The sequence below is a fragment of the Anas platyrhynchos genome, chromosome 21 (genome assembly GCF_047663525.1).
Source record: "Anas platyrhynchos isolate ZD024472 breed Pekin duck chromosome 21, IASCAAS_PekinDuck_T2T, whole genome shotgun sequence".
In the NCBI taxonomy this organism is placed as follows: Eukaryota; Metazoa; Chordata; class Aves; order Anseriformes; family Anatidae; genus Anas; species Anas platyrhynchos.
The window spans coordinates 4,571,678-4,588,719 of record NC_092607.1 but is presented as its reverse complement, the minus strand read 5'-3'; the positions used below and the strand labels follow the sequence as shown (position 1 = coordinate 4,588,719).

At 53.8% G+C, this 17,042-nt stretch overlaps 1 protein-coding gene and 1 long non-coding RNA gene across 4 annotated transcripts; one reads left to right on the top strand and one right to left on the bottom strand.

The window, feature by feature from the left end:
- Positions 1-1,142: 1,142 nt before the first annotated feature.
- Positions 1,143-16,344, bottom strand: PKIG (cAMP-dependent protein kinase inhibitor gamma). Of its 2 annotated transcripts, none has more exons than XM_027472905.3 (3): positions 16,100-16,344; positions 3,165-3,340; positions 1,143-2,077 (listed from the first exon to the last, which is right to left on the bottom strand). In XM_027472905.3, the coding sequence occupies exons 2-3, from the start codon at positions 3,313-3,315 to the stop codon at positions 1,998-2,000; spliced, it is 231 nt and encodes a 76-aa protein (XP_027328706.1). In that variant the 5' UTR covers positions 3,316-3,340; positions 16,100-16,344; the 3' UTR covers positions 1,143-1,997. The 2 variants fall into 2 exon arrangements, with proteins under 2 accessions (XP_027328706.1, XP_071882649.1); XM_072026548.1 differs by lacking the exon at positions 16,100-16,344 and adding an exon at positions 5,960-6,096.
- Positions 9,355-14,338, top strand: LOC139999229 (uncharacterized). 2 transcript variants are annotated; one of them, XR_011804526.1, is made up of 2 exons: positions 9,355-9,395; positions 11,226-14,338. It is a non-coding gene; the product is annotated as an uncharacterized lncRNA (long non-coding RNA). The 2 variants fall into 2 exon arrangements; XR_011804527.1 differs by having other exon boundaries at positions 9,359-9,395; positions 10,214-14,338.
- Positions 16,345-17,042: the final 698 nt, after the last annotated feature.

Below are 17,042 nucleotides of genomic sequence, written 5' to 3'. Positions count from 1 at the left end.
GCTGACCCGGCTCTTTTACTCGTGGGGGGAACCTGATGCCTGTGCTCCAAGGGTGGCTGGCCAGCGGATCACTAGTGATCTGCCTAAATATAACTGCAGCAGCTATCTTCTGACCAGGGAGACCCAGGATTAGCCCTCTCTCAACTGCTGGAGGTCATGCGTGGTGCACAGTCCCTCTGCACTGCCTTTGGCTTGCTTCGTATGTGTGTCGGAGCCAAAAATACTGCTTGGTGGAGGCAAGAGCTGGAAATAGGGCCTAAACACTGAACTGCGTGTCAGCCAAGACCAGGAGCTACCTGCTGGTTTACCCCCAAGCAAGGGGAAAAAGGAGCAGGCTCTTGGCCGCCCTCTGGGAACAGAGCTGCAATAGTATTCAGGCAGCTCGGGGACAGCTCGTGTAGGGCTGCCAAGGAAGCAGATGCAGCCTCTACCTGGCTGCCAACTCCTTGTTTCCTGGGCAGGCTGGAGCAACATCCATCTCTGTCCTGGTCCCACGGCCATCGCTTCTTGGAGACCCGCAGATAATTCGCCCGCTGTCTGGCAGCAACTTCTCTGCTTATTTATGGCCTTGTTTGCTCTGCTAAATCTCAAAGTTGTAACGTTCAGTTCTTCCCGAAGCTGTCAAGGAGGTGCTTGTCCCGATGTCATTGCTGGAGGCTTTCTCAGGCCGCCTCTGCCTTGCCCTGTCCATTGCAGGACTGATGCCTGTGGGGCTGGGGCCATCTCCCAGAGCTCTGCTGGGGTCATCTGTCCTGAGTGAGTGAAACGAGAGTGATGGATGTCCTTGTAGCTCGGTGCTGTGCTGAGGACACCTCTTCCCACCAGCATCTTTTCTCCTGGTGTCTCGGCTGCTCTGCCAAGTCCTAAGCCAGCTTTACCCTGCTTGACTTCCACCAAACCTGGAAAAGCGCAGCCTTGCAGCAAGTTGGGGCAGATTTTTGGCATTCTCCATCCCCAAATTTAAATGTGCTTCTAACTGGGAGCTGCAAATGTTTGGGGAGGTTTCACAGCCCCAAACAGAAGGGACTCTCATGTCATACAGTTCCCTATCTCCCTGTTAGAGGCTGGTGTAACCTCCTTGCAGCCCAACCTGTTACAAGGTGAAACAGAAGAAGAACAACCATCCAGGCAGAACACCTTCGGTACTTGAAGGCTGTGTTATTTATTCCAACAGCTTATATAGTTTTATCAAACCATCTTTAACACAAAACATGTCTCCTAAAAGAGAGAATGGTGTGAGATCCTACCGGAGATAATCTCAGCTAACAGCTTGCAAAGTTAAGCCTGAATTTCAACAGTCAAAACAGCAAAATGTTTCTCCCCTCCCCTTAACAATACCTTAAAATGCTAAAACCCAAAGAAAAGATGCCTGTGGCTGATGCTGCTGCGCCTGTCGGTGGAGCTTGTCCACACGGGGCTGTGCTTTGGTCCTTTCCTGGTGCTGAGCAGCAGCAGCGGGGCTGCACGGGGCTGGCCAATGGATGCATGGGACTGACAGGGTCCCCCCCGCTGCCTGCCCTGCAGAGCGGCCCCATGGGCGGTCTGGAGGCCAGCTCAGTTGTGAAATGTGGGATGAGGGCAGTGAGTGGAAAAAACAATTGTCTAAACTTCTAATCTATGGAAACAGAATAAATAATAGGCTAAATTTGCAATGGTGGGAAGGTACCTTGGACGGGAAAGTCTGGTGTGTATATTATTACTGAAATTGCCTTTTCCCATAGGGGAAAATTGCAGCTAAGGCATCTTGAGAATGGCTCATATCACTACAAACACTGCAGTGTTGCTCTAAATCGTTAGGGATGGGAGCAGAAGTCTTTTGGAGGTGCCAGTCCTTGTGCAGCATCTTGCGGCGCTCTAAACAAAACGGCGGCTGCAGAGGCGTGTGACAGACAACTGCCTGGTCCAGGTTGGCTTTTGTCCACAAATTCAATAGCAAATTCTCGTTTAACATTCACAGCAAGTCCCTCCTGCCGCCCCATCCCACCCCCTGCACGCTGTCATGGAGAGGGTTTGTTTTCTTGCTCCTTTGGTCGTGCTTCAGGGTCGCTCTCAGAAGAGGTGCTAGGTGCTTCGCTGTCTGCAGGAGGGAGGAGTGGGAGGAAAGCATGGTTACGCTGTGCTCAGGACACAAGGCATCAGTCATTGCTACACTGATTTCATGCAGCTCGCTAGCTGAAGCCCTATTGCCACCTATCTGTGGCCAGATATCTGTGGCTTAAATGTATAGGCTTGTCTTTTCACGTTCCCAGAGCACAAACCCATCTCAAAGAAGAATATCTGATGCTGCTGGGAGGGTGCCTCGGGTCTCAAAGGCAGGTGCAAAGAGTTTATATGACTGCAGGGTGCATGAATACAGCAGTCCTACACCGACAGTCCCTTTCAAAGCTCTCCTTGCCTAACTTATGAAGGCAAGCTCCAAGCAGACAGCCAGGCAGTTACCCGGGTTCTCTCTAGATGAGCTCCAGTTTGTCCTTATTGCAGCCAGGTATATGGACACGTGCTGTTAGGGATATGTTTGAAGAGGTACAGCTGGGGTAATGCATTTTAAAGCATTTTTATAGGTACGGAGTGCAGCTTGGAGAAGGGGCTGGAAAGGAGTTTATTCTCTGCAGCTGTGCTTTGTGTTTGGTTGCTTGTTAGTGAACCCAGCCTCAGGCTCAGAGCTGAGGATTCGTGCATCCCATAGCCAGCTGGGCAGCAGCATTGAGCAGGGCAATCCTGCCACGTCTGGGCTATGGGGGAGGCATGGAGATGGCTGGTGGTGGTTAAAACTAATTCTGTTCCTATATAAAATACTATTTGAAGGATAACTAGAGAAATGGAAAAAGCAAACTATAGCTCCCACCCCATGAATTTTATGAAGCCTAAGGTATTTTTGATGTGTATGTTGCCCTGAGAAGGCTGCTGGTTGGTGCTCATCCTGTTAAAACAGGACCAGGATCTTGGCTGCAGTGTTCTTGCACCAGGACCCCAGGGACCACCCCGCTGGTTGCATGAGGCCCTTGGCCTGTGAGCCTCCTGCTGGCTGCAGTGAGGGATGGGATCCCCTGAGCATCCCCCCGTTGTGCCTGGCTCCCAGGGACTTTGCTTTGCTGCAGTTTCATGACGTGTCCTCCTAGGCTGGGCACCACGAGCTGTGGTTACCAGTGCCTGCGGCAGCTCACCTGCCCCTTCGACGGTGAGGTCACTGATGTCCTCGGTCAGCTTGCGCATGCTGATGGTGGTTGCATCTCGCTGGATGTCGTGGACAGCGTTCCTCCGGCCAGCCCGATCGCAGGAAATAAAGTCAGTGTATGTGCTGGACTCTACCTCCATTGAATTTCTATGCACATCCAAACTCCTGCAGAGAAAACACAACTCTGAGGTCAAGGATGCTCAGCCCTGTATGCACGGCTGCATCCAGGTTAGATGACTTTATGCAGGTAAATTACAGCCTGAAAAAAAAAAAAAAAAAAAAAAAAGCCCCTACAACTCTGCTCCCAGGTGGAGCAGCTACTGAAATCTCAGGTAGCAACCCGCTGCTGGCTCTGCTGCCACCAGCTTTGTTCTCAGTGCACACCACGCGCCTGCTGCTTGGCTTCCCAGCACGATGGGGAACGGAGGCTGTCTTGGATTCAAAGCTCAGCATTTCAGCTCAACATCAGCCTGGCCCAAGCCCTTCTTCCTCCTCCAAATGCCATTTGAGGAGCTTTGAATGGAGGCTGAATTTGGCTCTCCGCACTGGGGGGGCTGATCCAACCTGAATTTGTAATCAGAAATGGGGCTCCAGGAGGCAGCCACCCAAAAGCTCCAGGAGCCAGTGAGTGCTCCACATCAGCACTGGTGTGTTTGTCACATTCATGTAACGGACAGAGAGTTTGGTGAGACGGCTTTCTGATAAGCATTTTACCATGTGAAAATCAACCTTTCTGTGAGGTTTTTGGATCCCTTCGCTCCTGTCTGTGCCAAGTGCAGACTGCAGAGAAAGGTTCACAATGAACACAAGCTGCCAGCCAGCTCTTGGTCCAGCCTGGTGGGTGTCTAAGCTGTTGGTTTTCATTTTAGCTGAGGCTTTAACTTGCCAGCATTTGTCCTGCACACAGTGCAGGGAGCTGAGCAGCTTTAGGAACGTACCGCAAGCGTCTTGGCGCCTGGGCACAGAGCTAGCTGTCCCATGCTGCCTTGGCGATGGAAACCTTGGAGGCTTTTGGTTCCCTCTCCCGCTCACAGAGTTTGGCACTTTTTTTTTGTTGTTGTTGTTGTTTTTTGTTTTTTTTTTTTTTTGTTTTGTTTTGTTTTGTTTTTTTCTGCATGGAAGTTAGAGGCTATCAGTTGGCTTATTTCACCCACTGGAAAGAACACCTTCCGCCCTGCTCCTCCACCTGGAGGAGGTGCCGATCGGGAACGTCGGCATCTAATGGAAAAAATGCAGTTTCTTACATTCACTTGCTTTTGTGTCTTAGGGCTAATATGCCACTGAGAGGCTTGTTCAGCTCCTGCACCAATCCTGCTCAATGCTCATCTCCCTACCAGGGCAGCCTGCTGGGAAGCCCAGCTCCTCAAACCCGCAGCCTCCACCGCCGAGGCTGGCGGACCTCAGCGTGCAAAGCGCCCCATCCTGGGGCACGGCGAGCGTTCAGCCGCCCCCTTGCAAGTCCTCCTCGGAGCTCGGCAGCTCCGTGGGGAGCAGCAGGGACGATGCTGGGGCAGAAGCCGCCGGGAGGTGGCGGCTGAGCTCTGCCGCCCGGCTCAGCCCGCGGAGCCCCGCAGCGCCACCGGGGCCGGGGCGGCCGCTTCCCGCAGCGCCGGCCCCTTGCTCCAAGCTCTTGTCCCGGTCCCTTGCTCCAAGCTCTTGTCCCGGTCCCTTGCTCCAAACTCTTGTCCCGCTCTGCAGCCCCCCCTCGGCCGGGCCAGGGGGTCCCTGCCCGCCCCCATGACCAGCAGGGTGCTGGGAAGCCCCTGCATCCAGGAGCCACAGCCTCACTTTTCAGGGGAGATGTGATTTTTCTGCAGCTCCCGGCAGGCTCAAACCAGCTCGGTGGGGTTTAGCCAGTGAAAAATCTATTAACATCGGCCAGGGATCAGAAAAAAATGCTTCCCTCCTGCCCGCAGAGTTGGAGCCGTGTCACTGTGGATGGACGGTGGTGGAGCGGTAGCTCCCCAGTTTAAAGCTCCTCGCCTTGCTGAAATAACCTTGCCCTGCCAAGCCTGCTGTTTGGCTCAAGCTTATTTTTCCATAGCATCTTGTGAGGACTGGAACGAAATGGGAGATCTGAGCCGCAACGGTCTCGGCTCTGCTGCTGTGGACGTGATGTTTGGGGTAGGTTTTGGTGCCAGACCCCAGCTGGGCTCGCTGTCCTTCCCCGGGGAGCTCGTGGGCAGCGGGAGAAGCAGCTGGCTCTGCTCTCCGGGGTCTGAACTTCCCTGCTGCAGACCAGCGAGCCCTGCTCACACCCAGGAGGAATTTCACCCATTCAGAAGGTGTGGCTGCTAAAAAATTAAAGGGTTAAACGATACTTCTGCCTTTCAGTGTGCAAGAGAGCCAGAAAGGAGGGCACACCTCTCTATCCAACAGACAAGCCAGCACCAAATTCCCATTCCCCCCTTGCCTGCTCCTCTGCAGCTCCCAGGCCCGTCACTACGAGCACGCAGGTACTGCAAGCACTGGGAGGTGGACAATGGCCTGGAAACACCCCTGGGGGGTTAAACACCAAGGGCCCCGCACCCGTAGTGCACATTTATGTCCCATGGCCTGTGTCCCATGGCTTGCAGGGCTCGGATGGATTTTTGCAGTCACACCCAGCCCTGGACTCCAGTTTCAAAGGAAGCCCTTCGCATGACACTGCATCTGTCCCTCATCTAGGTTAACCTGTAAGCCAGCAAGAGCTATTTTCATGGCTAAGAAGAGCTATTTTTGGACTGCACGCTACCAGCAGGCAGAATGGCCGTGCTGAGCTTGCCCCCGGCCTGCCTTTCTTACCTCAGGGTCTTGTCAGGCTTTTGCTCTACCAACTGGGCTTCGCAGTAACTGCATAAACTGTCTGTGTCAGACAAATTCCTGCTCGCCTCCTGGTGGCACCTACTGCTACAGGACACCCTGGCGCACTTCTTAGACATCCTTGTCCCTTGAGGGAGCCAGCCCAGCCCAGCGGGCGGCTGGAAGGGGGAGGCACGAAGGTTAAACAGCAGCAGGTGTCTCTGCAGTACTGAGCCCGAGCCCCCACGGCTTCCCTTCACGGGGGGGGGATGAAATTGGGCCCTATCTCGCTTCCCCCGCTCCCAGGCGTGGCGCTGGGCAGGTCAGGGCCTGTGCCTGCCGTTAGTTCTGGGGCCGCACAGAGATGTTCCCGTTCCTCAAGGGCGTGCTGTCTCCTGGGACACCAGAAGAATGTCTCGGTGACCCCAACAGGCAGCCGGCAAGGGCTGGCAGGGGACACGGAGCCCTGAGGTGCAGGAGTCCCCCACACTTACATCCCCAGTGCTTCCACCACCCGTTGCGAGCGGCAATTGGGACCAACAGCTCCGTGCCCGCAGGGCCGGATCCTGCTCTCCCAGTGTCACACCAGAGGATCGAACTGCTGCGCTTGGCCTACGAATTTCTGGAGGCCCAGCCAAGCTTTTTCCCAAACCAAACTAAACCTTGCTGTGTTTGAACCTTGCAGGGGAAGAGGGATAAAGACCCTTTTTTCTGTTCAGGCTTCGCATCCTGCTTCTCTTCCCTTTACCACCAAGCTGCAGGGATGAGGGCATGGAGACATACAGTGCCTTCGAGAGCTCCGCGTTGCACCCCTCGCCCTTTCATTCCCGGGTACCCTGACTATTATTAGCCCTCTCCTGCTGGGGGCAGATCCATAACAACAGCAAAACACACTCAACAGCCCTGCCGGGCTTGTAAAATATTTACAGCGTGAGAGGGTTTGCTGCTGAGGGGGCCTGGTAGAGCATAGAGGCAGCACCAGGGTTTCCGTGCTCCCTGCGGTCTGCTGTGAGGTTCCCTGCTGCGAGAGCCTCATCTAGCCAGGAGGGAAAAAATCCCACAGGGCAATAGCCAGCACTTGAGGTCAGGGGGTTTCCACCAACTGTCTGACAGCTTCCAGCTGGAATTTCAGCAAATTTTCCACTGGCTCTTGTCTGGGAACATGCGTGAGAGGTTGCACACCAAAGGATGAAGGCTCCATAATGTGGTTATCAGGGCTAGGGAGTATTTTTAGACCTGTGCCAGTGCCTTTACGACCTCGCTACAGCTCAAGACCCCCATGTCCTGGAGCTTTGATCCAGGCCCAGAAACCAGGATGACGCTGTAGAAGCCCTGCTGGGTCTCCAGTCCTGGTGGTGCTGGTAGGGCTGGCAGCGGGGCCTGCACCAGGCACAGAGCTCCCCTGCCCTCCTGCTGGGCCTGCATCCTCCAAAACATGGTGGTGGCTTTGCCCCTACCCGAACTGATGGGCTCCAAGCAGTGGGACCCCCAATTTCATGGCTGGGAGAGAAAACAGGCAGCAGCCTGATCTCCTGCCAAGGCACGGGTGTCCATCTCACGTGCTGAGCGGTGTGGAAAAGCCTCGCCACGCTGTGGTGGTGAAGAAATGCCAAGGTTGGGCATGTCACATTGGTATTTTTGGAAGGCTTTTGCTGTGGGATTCCTCGTAGTAACTCTGCACCCTCTGGCTCTGACACTAAATGAAGTGAATTCAGCCAGCCCCGACATCACGGCGTCTCCTTCCACTGCAGGGATTCTGCAAAAACAGAGCTTTTAGGGTTCTCCAGGACTTGGTGGAAAAATATCATTCATAGAGCAGAACAGGCACAGCAGGGAGATTGAGGCTCAGTGTGTAAAACAGATCCCATCTGTTGCTTTGGCCTTGTTTTGTGGCAGGAAGATCACTGGAGGCCTGTAGAGCTGCTAACTCACTGCTTAGCTTCTAATTTATGATGTGGCTCAGCCTGACTCCTGTAGGACTTAGGACTTCACACCCCTTGCATTTAGCTTCTCCCTCACTCCTGCCCTTCAGCACATCCCCAGCCTGCTCTTGGGGACCCCTGCTCTGGGTCTCTGTGGGAGAACGGAGGAGATTGCTCAGCCCACCAGCCCACAATGACATCTCTTTGTTAGCATTACTCAGCGCCGATCTCCCCATTGGCCTGGCTCTGGCTCCAGCCCTGTGTTGGTGGCTGCACAAGGATGCCAGTCGTTGCCCTCTGCGAGGGGAAAAATCACATTTTTCCTTGGCAACCGAGCTTTTCTGGGGCTCCTCCCTTCCCACAGCATCCAAACCTCATCTGCATTTTAAGCCTCTTCTGCAGCTTCTCACCAAGTTGATTAATGGAAATAATTGGTCTCTCCGTGCATCTGGAGCCAGTTGCCGTGACAGCGGTTGTATTTGTGTTTTGTTCCCAGGTTGAGCTTGTTTTCTGCATCCCACAGCTTCGAGGTGCCGCTGTCCCCATCCCTGGGGCAGCCACACATCCCTCAGGGCTCAGGGAGACAGGGCCGGTCAGGATGAGCCCCAGTGCCATGGGATGGGGCCGGGGCAGCCCCACAACATGCAGGGAGAGCACCCAAATGGTGGGGGACACGTTGGCCTTGGGCTGTGGCCAGCTGGTGCCTTGCTCTCCCCTATTTTCCCCTCCCAGTGCAGGCAGACACGGCTCCACCACGCGCGCTGTGCGGAGCAGTGAGCCCAAGCCCTTCATCCAAGCACCCTTGGTCCCAAGAGCCCCCACCCCTCAGTCCCCCACAGAGACCCCATCAAAGCAAAGAGTATGAGGGGAGGGCTCCACCCAGCATTATTTTTATTTTTCCCCACACTTCTCGTTTAGCTGCCTTTGTACGCGAATGCACTTTCACATGAGCAAAACCATGGCTGTGGAAGATTTGCTAATGGCTGAATTTGCAAAACAGCCTAACCACAGACCAGACACTATAAACCCTCCAGCTGTAACAGTCTTACAGCTGCTGTTGTAATCATGTCCTAGGAGGACCCCTTGTATTGTCCCCACTTGTGATGTCCCAGCATGTCGGAGCCATTTGATGGGTTCCTTTGCAGTGGAGATCCCCACGAATCCCCTGCCTCCCCCCAGACCATCCAGGCCTATGGAAGAAAAGTCCCTGCTGTCTTTCACCTCAAATTTCCTACAAAGGCTGGAAACTACCCAATGGTCCCACAACTCTTCTGAGTACCTCAGGGCATTGAATTCAGAGACTGTGACCTCCTCAATCCCTGCCTGGGATGCTCACCCACCACACCAGCACCTTGCAGCCTCCCCAGGTGAGGAGGGCTTCCCTCAGCCCAGAGGAGATGCAGCTGGGGCCTATTTTCGAGCACAGCTGCCCTTGTTTGTATAAAAGGAGGGGGAAGGCCCAGCAGCTCTTGATGGGATGGCTCTGTTTGGGGGAAGACCTTTCTATGAAGACTGAGGTATGTAGGCCTGGGTTTTTACTTCTGTATTAAGAGGAAAAAAGAACAAATCCTCTGGACAGCTGGGTTCAGCTGCTGTGTGGAAGTGCATCTAGCTGTAGTGCACACACCTGCTTGGCCCTGCTTCATGCAGGCTCATCCAGCTCCATGGGTGTCACAGCCACACCCAAGCAGCATGTTCCCACTCTGTGTGGTGTGAGGGGCTGTGGGAGAAGCCCTGCAGCCTCCAGAGGGGCCATAGCCCTTGCAGCTCCCAGTGGGCCCTAAAAATAACCAGGGCAGCTCTTAAAAGTGTCACTGTGGAATGAGGCAGGCTGATTAGCAGAAATGGGCTTAGCTCTGCTCCCTGGGGCTTTCCTGGCTGGTTCACTCGTGCTGCTGCACAGAGGAAAAATCACACATGTAACTCAGAGGAGAGGGGTAGTGGTTGCTTGGGAAATGGGGGTAGATCCCCATAGGAGCAATGACAAGGGTCAGTGGCTGGGCTGCAGCTATTGGAGATTTGCTGACAGCTGAAATAGGAAGTGTAGGAGTAAAACAAGAGCTGGTAGGAGCTGGCTGAGCTGAGTCCTTCTGTGTGACCCACTGAAAGCAGCAGCCCCTTTGGCTGTTCTGCCTTGCTGGAGCCCCATGCACCCACCTCACAGCATTGCTGTGGTGGGGGGAGGTTTCTGGTACGTTTGTGTTAGGTGTAGCAGCTGCTGAGCCTTGCTGCAGGCAGAGTAAGTCCCTGCATGTGAGTCACCAGGGATGTGAGATCTTGACATGAGTTGAAGTGGTGCTCGAGATGCACCAAAACACTGTGCGTGTACTTGCAGAGATCCTTGCAAGCTATGGTCTCAGAAGGGAAAGTGCCACATTAAATGAGTTGCCAAATATTCTATGGTCCACTGAAATGCAGCCTGGGCACAGAAGGGCATGGGGCGTCTCCAGCATGCACAGAAAGGTGTTGGTGTAGGTGAGCTGCTCTGAGACCTGCAGGGTGAATGACAGTGCACCAGCCAGCCCTGAGATGTGTTGGTGCCAGATCTGCAGACACCTGCTCAGTGCAAACTGCCTGTAAGTGATGAGAGAAAGCAGCAAGGTGACCTGCACAGCCAGACATGGGGCTGAGAAGCTCTGAGCAGGAGACACAGCACAGGGAGGATTGTCTGAGCCAGCAGGCTCACCACTCACCCAAGTGTCACAGAAAGGCTCAGAGCTGGGGATTCCCTGCATCTTGCTGGGCTGACCCTATCCACAGAGCAAAACTGGCATGGCTGCGTGGGAGCAGTGAGCTATCAGCCACGCAGCAGGGCTGTGCTATGCAGCTCATGGTAGGGCTGCCCAGGGAGCTGGCACCACGACACGGCTTGGTGTGTGTGGCTGCAAAGTATGGAAAATGCAGCAGGGAAGTCATTACAGCACAACTGTGGATATTGGTTTCCTCCTAGCAACTTTCTAGCAGCTAGTAAGACAGACTACAGAGGAGGTCAAATGACTTCTTACAAAACAGGAAGGAAAAATCTTTTCCCTGTTTATATAATACTTCCCTGTGAATAAAAATCTTATCAGTCTGCAGAGTGAATCCCTACCTGGGTTAGTTGACTTTCCTTCTGGACATGACGTCAGACAAGCTTCATACACAGCAGGGCAGTGGCTTCTGGGGAAGGAAAATAAAATAAATGTAAGAAAATAGTGTCCATGCTCATGTCAGGAGGTGGAAAGCTTGGCAGCTTTTTCCACCACCTGTGAGTGTAACGGGGAGGGAGTGTGGGGTTGGTGAGCAGTGAGAGGCCTCAGGACACGGGTTCATCAGAAATGTTCTCAGCATGTGTTTTTCTGCATTAGAAGTGGTTTGCTTTGCTGGGTCTAAGAGCAAAGAAAGCCCAACCAGCAGCCTGGCCTCGCAGAAGTTCCCTTTTGGTTTTACTTCTCCTTTCAACAACTTGATTTGAGCATACTGGGAAGAACCGAAGCCTCTCGGTCCCCTGACCTGCACCACAGGGAGGGCTGGGGGTTCAGAGCTGGTGACAAAAGTATAAATAAATACTGGTTTGCAGCCCCACTGCCATTTAAAGAAGTGAAACTTCCATGTTAGCTGCTTTGAGGGGAAAAAGGGGGAAGTTTGTCTGGTACTTCAGTCACCTTGGTTTGCCTGGTGCTGTTTGGTTCTCTGCACACAGCTGTGCCTTCTCCCTTTGTCCCTAAGCCCTGCTCAAAGACATTTCCTCTGTGGCCTTAACATCTGCGGATGACTTGCAATCTCCTGACCTGCAGAGCCCAGCCAACAAGACACTTGCTTATTTTAGCAGCTGTTTCAGCTTTCAGACTTTTTGGAACATCATGGACTGCTTTTTTTTTTTTTTTTTTTTTTTTTACTTGGTCCCAGGGACACATGGACACATACTATCAGACAAAAGGCAAGAGATTAACCATGTAAGGAAGCAAGCAGTAGCTCATTCAGCAATTCTGCCTTGTCCACCTGGGCTCTGGGCCACTCTGACTCTGGTCATTTTCCAAACCAGGACAGATCTGCACACTTCCTCTTCGTTCCTTGACCCACTTCTAAAGCTGCCTCGTTGTTGGAGCTGAGGATTGCTCGCCTGCTCCAGCCCCGCCTCAAGGACAGGGCACTTGCTGCTTTTGTGTGTCAGTTTGCCCATCTGTTAAATGGAGCTATTAATACTCTTTCCTCATGAGATGTTTCAAATATTTGTAAAGCTTTGAGATCTGCAGATGACAGGCTTACAGAAGTGGAAAATACTAATTAAGATCGTGGCAGTATCCAAGCACAGGCGCAAGGGTTTAACAATACACTTCTGTTAGTGTTTACCCCACTTTCAGTGAAGTGCTTATTGAAAATGCTAGACAGGAAAAGAAACAGCATTCCCACAGCTCTGGGAATGCACATCACCCTTTTGGGGACACCAACTGGACTGACAAAAGCAGGAAGGAAGAAAGCCAGATTTGGAAATTCCCGATCCTCGATTTCCCCTCTTTGCATTCCTGCCTCCCTCCGGCTCCCATGTCAAAACCTCCGGCACTTCGCATGTATTGCGAAACTTCTCCAAATCTGTGGCCCTGTGCCAGGAGATGCTTAAAGCAAATTGGAACAAGGATGCTCTGAACTAGAAGAGCCATCACTAATCCTGGTCCTGAGGGGATGTTGGGGAAGCCCTGTTTTCTCTCAAAAGAGCTGATTTTGGAGAGAGGGATCCACTAGTGACTGATTTTGGCTTCCCACCCCTCCAGCAGCTGCTCCAGCTGGATGTTTCTCCCCATGGCCCTACCTTGGGGACTTGGGGTCCTGCAGAATGGCAGCTGGGTGCCCTGCTCTGTCCTCTGTTGGCTCCCCCAGCCCCGGGGGTGCAGAGCTGTGAGACCCCATGTGCACAGGCAGACAGCATCCCACACAGGGGGTCTGGGAGCTTGGGGCTGGTGATGGGGACTAGCCCTTGCAGTAGGGTAGGGATGGGCTGAAGTAACTTCTAAAATAATATTTTACTCTTCCTAATCTGGTGCTATAGTGCATCAAGGTACTGTGTTATTTAGGGACCTTGTGGAAATGTCCAAGGGATAGCTAAACATCCACATCCAATGAGGAGTGAATTACAAGGGCACTGCCATCAGCATGGTACATACACACTGCTTGAGGTCCAGACTCTCTCACTGTTTTTCAGCTGTTACCCAGAAGGAACACACAAAACAAATGCACTGCTTCAAACCGAGTACATGTTCCAAGAAGCCCAGAGTGCTTTTTGGCAGAAATCAGCCCTATTCTATACAGCAGATGTCTTGGTGTTGCTTTTGATCCAGAGAGGAAATCCTTTTTTGGTTTCAACCAAGGTGATGGCAGCAAACAGAAGGTCGTTCTCGTAGCTCTTGACTCACGGGTAAACATCAGGCCAAATGCATCACTGATTAGAATAGGAGACTGCTCCTCCCGGGGCAGGCTGAAAGGCTGTCTAGCTCAGTATCCTGTCTCCAACAGCAGCTGGCATCCTTGGCTCAGAGGTGCAAGAAGACTCATAGTTGTGATGGGATATTTTTCATCAGTTACTAATTGCCCTGAACCAGGAGGTTTTATAATCCTTGAAATGCAATATCCTTATAACTGCGACCAGAATAGCTTTGTTACCTCCATAGCGACCTGGCATCCAGCACAGCACCTTCTGCACTGAGTGCCAGGGATATCTAGAGGCAATGAGCACCACTGGCTGATTACTTTGTGGAAAGAGTAATTCCAGTGAAGTTGATGACGCTCTGGTGGGGATGTTTGGCTTATTACATCACTGTCAATATCAACAAACGTTGGCATTTGGGTCTTGGCCTGGGAGTTCCTGAGGCAGCAGCTTGTGGCCAGCAGCGTGCAGGCATGGAGGAGAGGCAGAGAGCCCTGTGCCTCCTGGGGCTGTGCCAGGAAGGAAGGCATTTAGAAACCCACAGTGCAAGCCAGAAATGAGTGGTGCAAAGTACATAGCCCTGCAGGCTTGAAAGAAGTGACAGTTTAGAAACTGGGGGAATAAATGGTTCATAGTCCACCACTGCTCTTCCTGCTCATGCTACAGGTCCCAGGCTGAGCCCTGGAGCAACACCTCGGTGTCTCTGTCACTGCCGTTGGGAGGAGCTGGGGACAAAGTGCACACAGCCACCGACTCTCCCCACCACACCAGCTGGTACCAGTAAGCTTCTGGGAGCACCTCCCTTTATGGCTTGGCTGGGAGCATGTTGTTTGGTTTGTTTGTGTTGGGTTTTTTTATGTTTTTTTTCCTCCCCTTTCTCATCCTCTCTAAGGAACGGGTACTGTGTTGGAAAACTTGTTTGCTGGATTGTTCCATTTGTATGGCTCTGGTGACTCGAAGGAAACCCTCCGCAGTGTGGAGCAGCAGCTGGATCGAGGCTCTGAATATGAAAATTGAGATCGGGGTGGTGCAGTAAGGCAAATAAAAAGCAGTGTTGAAGCTTCTGCTGTTCCTTATTGAATTTCAGATTCATCCCCTGGTTCTGCTACAGGCCTGTATGAGCCCAGGAAAAGCACCTGGTTTGGTAAAACAGGGATGATGCTGGTGTTTGGTTAGCCAGGCAGGTTGGAGGGATCAGTGCTGCAATAACTGGCCCTGGAACACGGGAGGTCCAGGAAACATTAGCAACCTGGGAAATGTTTTTCATTGCTGTGTTTTGGGGGGGGGCATGTCTGTGCGCAGGCTTCCAAGCGGGCTCAAAATTCTCTTTTCTTTGGTATAAGGGAATGGGGGGAAGTGAAACAGCACTTTAGCTCATTTTAGCCTTTACATCTCGTCAGAATCAGCCACTGTGAGCACAGAAATAACAAGTGGTTGGATAGATGCAGGGTTCTTTGGGTTTTAGCATCTCTACTCTGATGCTACTTGTGTCAGCAGCCTATGTACTTTATTTTAATGGCCTCCAGCTCTTTGGGGCATCCAGTCCAGATCCTCACCCTCTGGCAAGTGTCCATGGCATGGAGGACGTGGTGCCCAGCGCCCTGTCCTGTGCTCAGGGTGCAGGAAGCTTTGGTGTAGCCGTGTTTGCAAACAGCAATTTAATCCACATCCATGCTATGAATTAACTCAGCCTTAGAGGATCCCTTCATGCATCCTCATTTCCCAGACACTGTCCCTCATCGCAGTAAACACCTGATGGCTTCTCACGTGGGTGGCCCCACGTCACCAAGGTGGCCCCTTCCAGCCAAGAGCCCACAAAGCCAGAGCACATCCCACAGCCAGCTGGATGGGGCACATTGACCTTGCCATGAGCAAGCACAGCCCAGAGCCTGAGGGCTGCGTGTGTCTGACGGCCTCTGCCACCAGCCTACGCTTCCCCTGGAGCTGTCCTCACTGCTGCAGCTGCCCCGCCACAGCCACCTCTTGCTCATCCAGCACTGGCACGTCCTCCTCGTTCGTCCCACGGTCACAGCTGCCAGGGGCATTGCTCCTGGGAATACAGCTAAGCTTGGCTCTTGTTCCGTGGACACATTTACCCCTTCCAATGCAAGGGAAATGCTTCCCAAATGCTCCTCTAGGACTGAGGTGTTGCACTCGTGTGCCAGCTCGCTGCTGCTCGCTACCAGCTGCTTAGGGGAAACCAGAGAGAGGAGAGCGCCAGGCAGCTCCGAGGTGGAGGAATTTTCAAAGCCTCCTGAGAATATCGCCACGCAGCAGTTCTTTTTTTATCCCAACTCTGTGCCTTTTAAAACACTTGCTTGGGAAGCTGGATGCCTGCGAGTCTCTGAGCCTGCTTCCACCCCGTTTGTGAGCCAGGGCTTGGGGTGGCCCCAACCCACAGCGCGGGCAGGGAGCCCGGTGTCTGGCAGCCTGGCATCTGCTCCCGGACAGGCACAGCGTGGCCCCTGTGTCGTAAGGGATCCTGTCTGGCCAGTGTCTCGAAATAAATGGACAAACGGCAGAAAGGAGGCCAGAAATCCCCACGGGGGTCACTGAGCCAGTCCTTTGTGATCTCTAAGGAAGCTCTCCCCTCCGCAGCGAGCCCGGCGCGACGCGATTGTCAAAGTGAAACGCAGCCACCTCCCTGCCACCGGCACAACGCCGGCACGCAGCCTTGCTTTTTCAGCCCACAGCTTGCGGGGAGCGAAATCCTGCTGCCGGCAGCCCGTTAGGTAGAAGTTAAGTCTGTAAAGCAACCACCCATCGGCAGCCCCCAGCCGCATCCTGCCCCTGGCCCCCTGCTCCCCGCGATTCACTTACGGGCACGACGGCTCCGGCTGCTGCTTGAGTCCCAAAGCCCCGCTGCTGCCGGAGGGATCGGGGCTGGAAACGCGCCCCGCCAGCCAGGTTGGCCGCAGCCAGCTCCAGACTCGCGGCTTCCTTGCGCTGGGAGCCTCTAAATGAAGTTGCACTTGTGGGGCCGAGGGGCGTGTTCTGCTCCCCGCCGGCTGAGTCCCTGCCTGCTGTAATCCAATGCTCGGCCCGATGATGTCAAGCCGCCGCTGCTCGGCTCCTACCTTCCAGGCGGCAGGAGGGATCCGTTTCCTTCTCGCGGGGATCTTTGTTTAGCTGTGCGTTGTAACCTCATCTCCCGGCAGCTGCATGTGCCCGAACATCCTTCCTTCGATGCTGCTGGCTGCTTCCTCTGCGGGCTCCACCTGTCACCGGCAGCACCCGCAGCTCCGCGAGGCATCTCGGGCGCATTGCTGGGATGCGCGGCTCAGCTGCCCCCTGCCCTTCGTCCCCTCCGAGCCACGGGCTCCATCGCACCCGACACCGCCTGGGCGGCTTCGCCGGGTGGAAGAGCCTCCCAGGGAAATAGCTCCGTGTCTTGTTGGAGCGCCTTTTGCACCGTGGGCTCCTGAGGGGTATCTTTGGTGAAATTCAAGTGTGCTTGGGCTCATCTGCCCCTGTGACAGCCTTATTTGGGGGTGAAATGCAGAGCTGGTGACAGCATCCGAATGGAAGGGGGGAGGTCTTCATGGCGAGGCAGCGCTGCGTGCCAAGCACCTGCCTCTGTGCCCACCCCGCTGTGGAGGGCAGCAGGGGGCTCTTGGCAAACTCCGGCTGCTCCAGGAGAGGAAGCCTTGCCCAGGAATGTCACCCTGGGTAGTGTCACTTCCCTGCATCCCATCCGCCTTGGAGGTGGCTCTGGGTGACAGAAGTCACACACAGCTGATGGCAGTGCTGTCCTGCCTGTCCT

Coding starts and splice junctions, on each gene's coding strand:
- PKIG (XM_072026548.1), bottom strand. CDS start 6,096: ATGTCTAAGAAGTGCGCCAGGGTGTCCTGTAGCAGTAGGTGCCACCAG. Junction 3,341..5,959: donor AAGCCTGACAAGACCCTGAG/GTAAGAAAGGCA, acceptor TTTTCTCTGCAG/GAGTTTGGATGTGCATAGAA. Junction 2,078..3,164: donor CCTCACCGTCGAAGGGGCAG/GTGAGCTGCCGC, acceptor TCCCTCCTGCAG/ACAGCGAAGCACCTAGCACC.